This window comes from Cajanus cajan, chromosome 3 (genome assembly GCF_000230855.2).
Source record: "Cajanus cajan strain Asha chromosome 3, NIPB_CcT2T_4, whole genome shotgun sequence".
Lineage (NCBI taxonomy): Eukaryota > Viridiplantae > Streptophyta > Magnoliopsida > Fabales > Fabaceae > Cajanus > Cajanus cajan.
The window spans coordinates 67,425,019-67,436,039 of NC_138519.1; the positions used below are offsets into that span (position 1 = coordinate 67,425,019).

An 11,021-nucleotide genomic window follows, 5' to 3' on the forward strand; every position below is an offset into this window, starting at 1 on the left:
AAGATTCAGATCATTTAAGGGTAAATTTGTATGGCAAGCTGGGTTTTTTAAAAGTAAAATAAATTATTATTTCACATAGAAAAGGGTGTGTACAACCTATGAGCACGTGCATCACCCGGTAAGAAGTTGTTTTAGTTTAATTAATAATATTAAATTTAATTCTTAGATATACGATTAAGTTAAATATTTGAAAGAAAAATTTTATCGTCATTTATGATAATCTTATTCAATTTGAACAATTCAAATTGTCTCCATAAAAAATATCTATGAAATAAATGAAAAGAGATGTACACAATTCACAATACTATTGTTTTAGGCCAAATTATATGTATTATGGTTCTAACTTATTGTTGGGAAGTCGATTAATAAATAGTTTTATAAAAATTAAAATCAATTAAATTCTTCGTTTACAATTTTTTACTTTGCACTTCCTTTTCCTTTAGTTAGATGTGCATCATCCAACTTCCCAAGACTCCAAGTGGGTGCCATTAATTGTCTCATTTCCTCCCCAACATTTCATGTGACCACACACATTAGAATTGAAGTTTGAATTTTTTTTTTGTTTATTTTGATTTTAATTTTTGATAAAAATGTGAAATAGAACGGTGTTACAATACTGGTGTGGTTTCATTGTGGTTGCCTTGCGGAATTTCATGTTATTGAATGTGTTGTGGTCCGCAATTGAAACACTGATATGCATCTTAAATGTGTATCCCATGCGTTGGCTCTAGGCCAAATTAATATTATACGTTAATTATGTTCTCTTTTTCAGTTTTTTCAAGTCTTATTTGCCTTTTTGACTTGAGGTTCAGGCTATGTATCCTTTTTGGTTTTAGACCGAGTTATATCCATTTTAAATCTACAATCCTATATCAATCAATCACTAGATTCGACCTATCATAATCAGACATCCTCGTTTTTTTAATAACAACCAACCAACTTGAGTTTAAAATTCCCCTCTATTTAAAATATAACGAGAACTTACTTTTGAATGTTCTAAGTCCTAAGTTATCTTAAACTTATCATTCGGAAGTTTATTGTGACTAAAACAATACAAAATACAATTTCCTTTCTACTATATAATAACTAGTATTTTAATTTGTGTAGTGTATTATTAATATAATTTTTAAATATATAAATAATATTATATATTATAAATTAAATATATAAATATATTATAATTATAATTATAATAAATAAATATTTTTATCATATAAATTATATTTTAAATTTATGATAAATGATTTATATTGTAATATAAGTTTATTTTAATTACTTGATAATTTATTTTAATGAATATTAAAGTTTAATTTTAAAATAAAATAAAAATGATATATTAGAAGATGTAAGAGGTTAAGAAATTTTTTCAAAAATATTCTCATTGAAAAGAAATAGCTAAAAAATGTTCTCATTGAAATGGTCTCTAAAAACTTTCTTATTCAAGATAATTATTGTAAATTATATATAGAGAAAATAATATGAATGAGTGTGAAAATCCAAAGGCATGCATTATCATCTGGTTAGTTGTTGCTATATTTCTATTTTTTTACCTTCGACCCAAAATTAGAAAGAGTACTGAGGGACTGTGTTCTCTCTCTCTCTTATTTTTCTTGATGTATAGGATGATGAAGGTTTTTTTTTTTATTATTTTTTTTATAAGGTTGAGAAATAACAAGAGAGATGAAAATTATTACCATGGGATACGTAAACTCATTTAATTAGAAGAATGTTAGTAATACACATTTTAATACACTCTTCATAATACTCATTACTCTTCATTCTTCTTTACACTTTTACTCATTTTTAATTTACATTTTATGCAAGTTAAATCATCAAAAAATTTACAATTCATTTTTTTTTTGGCATTCCATTCTTACTTTTTATTTCTTTAATTTTCAAGTATTTGAGTTTAATAGTATTACTTTCAAAAAATTTACACTGACTTTTTTTCTTTCAATTTTATTCACTTTACACTTTATGCATGGTTTATTTCTTCTCTTAAGAAGAATGCCAACAACAGGTTCTTTCTAATACAAATTTTTCTATTGGTTAAAATTAATTGAAAGCTATAAAATTTGAGACTCACAAAAATTTGTAATTGTTAATAAATTTTAATTAATAGTAAGAAGTGTTTTAAAAGAAAATACATTAAAAATACGTTGCAAGCATCTTTCTTCGTCAAAATTTATCCTTTTCTTCATTTATATTCAATTACGCATAACTTCTTTTGTTCACTGCATTCTTTTTTTCAGTATCATTCTTAGTTTTATTTTTATTTTTTGAAAAGGCTAAAATTTACTATACTATAGGCGAGCCACAGGCCAATCAGAAGCAGTACTAAGGCTTGAATTGAACCACGGAACAGAAAGTACAGCAGCTATCAACATAGCATTACCACTAAATCAACAATACAAGACCTGACCTTACAACCCCACAGGTTGAGAAAAAACAGACTTGGCAAAATTAAAGACCATACATTCGCCAAATATCATGCTACCTCCACACACAAAAAATGTTGTGTTAAGCAACTTCCTTTTCATCTAACTAGAAAATATTAGATGAAATGTCTTGGAAATATACTAGATTACCATAGCTAGATCAAATAGGTATCATACTCCTCAAATACTTTCTTCTTCTAACTTCTTCTTCTAAGATTAATCTTTAAACAAATCATTCTTACATAGACTAAAATATTATCTTATAATCATACATACTCTATAGGAATATAATATTTATTACTAAAAATTTCTTTTACTTATATATAAATACGATATATGTTAATATATTGCTAAGAAGTATAGGAATAAGTTATATATAATAATACATAATATACATTATCAAATCCTATTTAAAATTAATACTAAAATTATATATATACATTTGATATTTGTATTAATCAATTTTACAATAAAATTTATTTGCAATTCAATTAACGTTTATAATTTAATGCTTTGTTTACACGTTTAAACACTTGTTCAGACAAATAAAGTCAAGATTGTTTTTGAAATCAAATATTCACAAATTAAACATTAAATCTTACTTCTTTTTTTGTCAAAGAATTAAATTGAGATTTTTACTTGGCTCATATTATCGTGTTGAAAACATAGTGCTACTTGTTTATAAAAAAATATTAGTTATGTGTGTCTCACAAATAAAATATACTTGTTAATTATAATCATTAATGTAGAAAGTCATGTGTTTGATCAGAAAAATTTGAATTTAATAACAAAATCCTTGAAACAATTTTTTTAAAACCATAATATAATATATATATATATATATATATATATATATATATTTTGTGATTAATTTCATATTTGATTATTTAATCACTGTAGAAGTTCTAACACAATTGATATACAACTGGGTTAAGCGTAGTCTCTCACTATCGGTTGAGATGTATCCTAGATGCAAACCAAAATAAAAATTATAATAAAATGACAATTTAAACTTCGAACTGGTTATAAATACAACTTTGAACTGTGACATAAAATGACTCGAGTTTGTAAGCTCACACTACAATAAAATAGACTTTTAATGACATTTAATATAACTTTTAGTGACAATAAAAATTGCTACAAATTTTTTTACCGGCATTTCACACATTAGCCATTGTATGCAATGTCGTTAAAACATTTACCGGCAATTATTTTAAATGCTGGTAAAGACCCTTATAATGGTCGAGAAAAGTGTATAACTTTTTGCCGCTAAAAGTTTAAGAAAAGATTTATAATACTCTTTAGTTATCTTATTTCTAGTCGATGTAGGACTTGTAAGATGAGTACAAATACTCTTTAGTTACCTTATTTCTAATTGATGTGGGACTTAGAAGATGAAGGTTATCTTCTAAGTATATATTTTTTAAGTTTTTTAATTATCTTATCTCCTAAATACCAACTTAGAATAGCAAGTTATAGGTCTAACTCAACCTTATAAAACATACTTATAAGGTGAGAGTTATCATTCAGTTATATACTCTTTAATTATTTTATTTCTAGTCGATGTGGGACTTAAGTTTTTTCTAACAAATAATTGTCGCTAATAATAATTTTTGATGTGATGTAAATGTATTTTTAGTGGTCATTATATAATAGTCATTAATATTTTTATTAAATAATAAAATAGAAACAATTAATTTATTGTCATTAAATAATTGTCGGTAATACTAAATTTTGTTGTAGTGTCAGTTGAATTTGAATATGAAAAATTAGTGAAAAATCTTAATTTAACCAATCTCAATGTTTTGTCCCGATCCAACTAAGGCCCAAAACCTACCCGATAAAGTCATTAAACCGATCAGCCCAAAACCCATTTCATCCTAAGTTTCAAACGGGTGAAATCTATTCATAATTTCTCTTATGAGTGTGGTTGTTAAAAAATCATAATAATTACCAATGAACAATATAATATATAATATTATAATATATTCGAATAAAATTTAGAAAGAATTTCATCTCCAGAATAAATGAGAGATCTATTCTTGTCATTCTTGAACAACGTGAGAGAAGACTGTTCTTTTCCTGGTAAGAGGTGAAAAAACAAAAGATAAGAAATGATTTTCTACATATGAATTGACTAATGGGGTACCAGTTCTATATCTTTACTGGTAAAGATTAGAGACCTCTCAACGGACTACTAAATAGTCCAACTCATTATGGATCATTCATCAGAAACCCAATATACATTACCAATAAATTAATAATAATGTGCAATATAATTGATATTAACATATAAATATAATTTATTAATTAATGTTAATCCATACTAATAATAATAATAATAATAAAATAGAGAATAATTATATAAATATAATAGTGGGAGGAGTGATAAGGTGGTTTGGTGGCAAAGGAGGTGGTCCTGGGGCTGGAGGGATAAGGATGGTCGGAGGTTCGAACCCCCTGTGACCCAACTAACATAACTTACTAATTACTAACATTTGCCTATCAAAAAATATATATATATAATAGTGGTATTTTAGGATTAAAACTTGAAACCAACGAAAACTAAATGATGATTAGGACAAATTATGTATAGTAAACGTCACCTAATACTAAATGAATTCCATCATCATGCTATCATTTTATTTTCCTATCTGAAACAGATGAAGTGCTTATATGAATTGCTTCTTTCTCCCTTCCTCTTGGGTTATTCTATTATTTGAGAAAACTCAACACGCAAGGTTAGCGAGGAGATTTTAACAAACACATGAAAATGCACATGAAAATGAACGTTGAAGCATTCCCAACTACATGACTACTTCTTCGTAAACTCCATGATCAAGACCAATCCATGACAAGGAATTCAAATGAGAACAATAACCCAAGACCCACAAAAATGACTTTACACTCATATGAATTCCACCATCATGCTACCGTTTTATTTTCCTATCTGAAATAGACGAAGTGTTTTATATGAATTGCTTCTTTCTCCCTTCCTCTTGGTTTATTCTATTACTTGAGCAAACTCAACACGCAAGGTTAGTGAGGAGATTTTAACAAACACATGAAAATGAACGTTGAAGAATTCCCAACTACATGATTACTTCTTCGTCAACTCCATGATCAAAACTAATTAAGAATGACAAATAAACTCATACCCATGGGTAATACTTGAATTTGTCCTAACTTTAACGGAAAATACCCGATTTGATCAGGTACAAGTACCTGTACGGGTAAAACTCGAAATATTAAACCACGGATGGGGACGGATATATACTTACCCGCGCCGTCCCCATCCTCGTCCCCATCCCTAGTTTAATATCTGTTTCGGATTTGATTGTTTTAAAGAATTTTAATATTTAATTATGTGTGCTTGTTTATTATGATGTGAAACATTTGTGATTGTTTAATTATTAAGAAGTCTCTTGATTAAAATATGAGATGAACAAACAACTCAATTACAATTGTAATATAATGGAAAAATAAGTTAAAAAGTATTGTGTGTGTTTTTTGCAAAAGAAAATAATTAATTTTTGATGGAGATGAGTATATTCGATACCCACCGAAGACGAGGATGAGACAAAAATTACATACTCAATGGGTATGAAAACGAGGATGGATTTGAACCACAGGAACAAAGATGTGTATCATGAAACTCGTATCCGATTCGTCCCATTGTCATGCCTAAGACCAATTCATGACATGGAATTCAAATGAGAACAATAACCGAAGACCCACAAAAACGACTTTACACTCATATGAATTCCACCATCATGCTATCGTTTTATTTTTCTATCCGAAATAGACGAAATGTTTATATGAATTGTTTCTTTCTCCCTTCCTCTTGATTTATTCTATTACTTGAGCAAACTCAACATGCAAGGTTAACGAGGAGATTTTAACAAACACATTAAAATGAACGTTGAAGCGTTCCCAACTACATGACTACTTCTTGGTCAATTCCATGATCAAGATCAATCCATGACATGAAATTCAAATGAGAACAATAATCCAAGACCCACAAAAATGACTTTATACTCATGAATTCCACCATCATGCTATCATTTTATTTTCCTATCCTAAACGGTGTGTTTATATGAATTACCTCTTGTTTATTCTATTATTTGGGCAAACTCAACACGCAAGGGTAACAAGGACATGAAAATGAACATTGAAGCATTCTCAATTACATAACTACTTCTCCGTCAATTTCATGATGAAGACCAATCCATGACATGGAACTCAAATGAGAATAGTAACCCAAGACCCACAAAAACGACTTTACACTCGTATGGGCCCTTTTATTTTTCGGAACATTTGGCCTTTTGTGAGGTGAGCCTTATCATAATTCTAGTACCTGTACCAATAGAATCCTGTTTATTGCATTTCACGGTTCTAGCAAAACGCCAAGAATTTCTGACTAGCAATTTACAACAGGTGCCCACTCGCAAAAGCATTCAGCTTTTCTTTATGTTCCATAGCTTCATATTTGTCATGCGTGAGATTCATCATTGATGCACATATAAATCAAATATCCTGATTAACACTACTACCCAGTAATAGACTCGCTAACCCTGAACTAGAAACGATGCTTCTGACATAAACATCGTCATATCTGGACTCAGGAGGGGTGAATTCTGGACAAGAAAGCCGTTAAAATTATTTTTTTTTCTTTAATAGTATAATTAAAGAAAAAAGGATAATTAATTAAACTACAAAACTTAGTTTCTCATGTGTCGTTTCAATCAGAATCGGATATTTGCAAATCTCATCATTAACTAACATTCAAGTGTCTTGCCGAAATAAATTTTCAAATTTAAAACGAGAACTGTATTTAAATTTTGTCTTTAATTATACACATAAACAGAACAAACAAGAGAAAAGGAAAATATAAAGACAAATTAAAATAAACTTTTTTTAATATTTTATAATTATTCATTTTCTTATCTCTCCTAAGTGGCCAAGGTTCAAGCCTGTTTGATAAAGGAAACAATTTGATCGATCAAAAGATGAGCATTCTCACTGTTGGGTTTGAACAAATGAAAAACATGGTCCTCATCCTTTATCTCCAACACTTGCGCAACTCCAGGCCACCCACTTTCTTCAAGCAACTCTTTATAGTACCAAGCCCTATCCCTCACCAAATCCTTCTCAGCCACACAAACAAGCAATCTCTCACAACCTAACTTCCCCACTTTCGGATCCTTAGCCGGGTTTACAATCGGGTCGTCGGACCCACCCGCGCTGGGGCACGCAAACCGCCACAAATCGTGTATCTTCTTAGCTTGCTCAGGCCGATTCGCCTCACTCCCAATGGGTTCCTCTCCCCAGAAAAACGGATGCACCAAAACAACCCCTTCAACGTTCACACCGTTTAACCCTTCCGTCCCGACCCGAACGCCTAAATAGCTCGCGATGTTGGCGCCGGCGCTGTCGCCGGCGACAAACACTTTGTTAAAATCTGCGTGGCGGTTGAGCCACTCTTCGGGGCCGTTTCCGTCCGCGTGGGAAGCGACCCATTTGAGTGCATGCCAGGAATCTTGGTGGCCGGTGGGAACGGGGTGCTCCGGCGCCCTCCTGTAGTGGACGGAGACAGCGACTGCGTTAGCCTTAGAAACAACCTTGTTAAGGAGGTTGTGGTAGTTCGGGGAAAACGGGGTTTCGATGCAGAAGGCGCCGCCGTGGACGTAAACGAGGAGAGGGAGCTTACGTGGCGGGGGGTAAGTGGCTTTGGGAATGAAAAGCCTCGCGGATACGCCGTCTTTTTCGGAGATTACGACGTCTTTGGATTCCACGTTGGTTTCCGGGTCGAGACACGGGGGAACAACCTCGACGCCGGCGAGCCTCTCTATGCGACCGCTTTTGTAGACTTTGAGGACGGGGGAGAGGTCGTAGGCTACTTCAGCGTCGGTGGAGGTTGAATCCATGGTGGATGAGTTTAAGGGTTTGGCGCGTTTCTGAGAAGGAATTGGAAGAGGGTTATATGCTTTAAGGGGGAGGGGTGGAAGAAAATTGACGAATGCAGAGTTTGGTTTTGTTGGGACGTTATTGTTGAGATGTTTCAGTGGTTGGAGTCCGCTGAAGCTTGAGCACCTTATCATATTTGCAAGGTCTGAACGTTTCCTTAATACTTCTACACGTATATTCAAAACATGGATCAGATTCTCTGCAGATGAATTCAAAATGAGATGTATGCATCAAGTTGTGAAAAGCTAAAGCCATAAGCAGAACAAATAAAACATATTGCACAATTGAGGAAGGATGGAAGATAAGGGTGAGTATGATAGAAATTAAATTACATTACAATAATTACACACATAATAAATGTTTAAATTATTGAATAACTTTTGTTTGATGAATAATAAATAATTTAAATTAAATAATATTAAATTTGTTATAATATATTTTTTAACATTAATTATAATAATAAATTATTATTATTTTAATAATGACAACAATAATAAAAGTGATTGTGGTAATAATAACGATCATAAAAGTGAAAAAAATATAAAAATGATAGATGGTGGTGATAATGGTAATGTTAGACAATGATACTAAGAGTCAAGTGGTGGTATTAGTACACAATGGTAGTAAATGTTTTTTTACTTAAAACAAAAAGTGTTGTCCATAGATGTTAAAAATACAAAATGATTTGAACTTTCTAAAACGTGCAATGCATTCTATCAAAGGATTTAAATATTGCATACTTTCCCAAGTTCTTAACTAAAAGAGAGAGAGAACAAAGGAGAAAAGAGAAGAAAGTAGTGTTCATTGATCACGACTCTTACCTAATATATATAAAAAGTGATACGGACCATTATGATTATAATTATAATTAATCACAAGAATTAAAAATAAATAATTTTTAAAAGTTTGATAATTTAAGTTAATTAAAACTACAACAATTATATGTCATTATATAATTAAAACCAATATTAACATGACTTGAAAAATTATCAATCAATAAAATAATAATTTTGAATTTAATTTAATTTAAAATAATTTTTTGAATAAATTAATCATTTAAAATATATTAAAATATTTAACAATCTCCACATATTTCAAAAGATTAAAAAGGAATTAGAAATTCTCGTAAAAGATGTAATACATTAGACTTGTGTAATAAATTATTGAACTAGATCTAGATTAATAAATTAATCTTATATAAAGACTCTTACAATCATGTTATAAACACACAAATTCTTAATATATTTATTTTTTAACTCATCTTATTTTTCTTCTTCTTTTTTTTTCCTCCTAAGCCAAGGTTTCTAAGAGTCTAAACAAGCTTTAAGCTTATAAATATTTTTTTAGAATTTTTCTATCGAAAATATTTTTTTTCATAAATAAACTCTCAAAAAAAATATTTTATATATAATTTAAATTTATAATTTGTTAATCTAGGTGCCCCATGTGATATCCGGCTGCAAGACAAGATTTATAATTTGTTAAATTTGTTAATCTTATTTATATATAATAATTTATACTTTTATAAAAAAAAAAAAAAAGGTCTTGCACGGTTGTCAAGTTTATGATTTATAATTTGTTGTTTTAACAATTTTTAATTACATCTCGAGGTGTTAATACTTAATACGCATTAAATAAAATAATTAAATTAAAATTTCAATAATGTAATTTTAATATACAGATAGTCATTTTTTTATTAATTTAATATAAAAAGTAAAGATATCCTTTTAAAATGAAAAATATAGAAACAATATCACTTGCCTGCAGGTTCGCACAAATGAATCAATGTTCTGATTAAATACTAGTGGTGAATGGGAAATGATGCTTCTGACAGAAACATCTTCGTTTGGAGGGGTAAAATAAAATCTAGACAAGAAAGCTGCTAAATAGAAAAATAATCTAGCTATCAAAGCTTGACTAATTGGTGATCTCATTCTATCAAAATTATTATTAATGATAATTATCTAATAATAAATTAATTATTTTTATTTTATTATTTAATAAAATATTAATAATTACTAAAAATTATATCTACACTATATCAAAATTTATTATTAATAAAAATTATGTAATAATAATAAATTATTTATTTATTATTTTATTATTTAATAAAAATATTAATAATAAATAAATAATAATCATTAAAAATATATTTATAACAGTAATTATTGAAAATGATTAATAAAAAATAAAAATAAATTTTAATTGATCTTATTTAAAGAAATTTAAATTATTCATAAATTAGAGAAAAAATAATTAAATAATATATAAATAAAAAATAACATTTATCTTAGTTTTGTAGAAATAAGTTATATTCACAATTTCTTATTCTAAAATAGTATCTAATCATTATTATTATTTACGTATCAAACTTAATAATAAGACGTGGATTAAAAATAAAATAATTAAAATATATAAATTAGAAATTAATTCTTAAATTTTTAGTAACAATAATAAAAAAATATAAAAAAATATACATATTTTTCTCAATGGTCTTTACCAATATAAAACTATTATCAATAAGTTTTACCGACACTATATACGATAATTAATATAAAGAGACGGATAAAATGTATTATAACATTTTGTAATATCACTAAAAAATAATATTAAATA

At 28.7% G+C, this 11,021-nt stretch overlaps 1 protein-coding gene across 1 annotated transcript; it reads right to left on the reverse strand.

Moving 5' to 3' along the window:
- Nucleotides 1–7,329: 7,329 nt before the first annotated feature.
- On the reverse strand, nucleotides 7,330–8,716 carry LOC109797675 (putative carboxylesterase 12). Its single transcript, XM_020357787.3, has one exon. It carries the CDS (start codon nucleotides 8,537–8,539, stop codon nucleotides 7,406–7,408), a length of 1,134 nt encoding a protein of 377 aa, XP_020213376.1. The 5' UTR covers nucleotides 8,540–8,716; the 3' UTR covers nucleotides 7,330–7,405.
- Nucleotides 8,717–11,021: the final 2,305 nt, after the last annotated feature.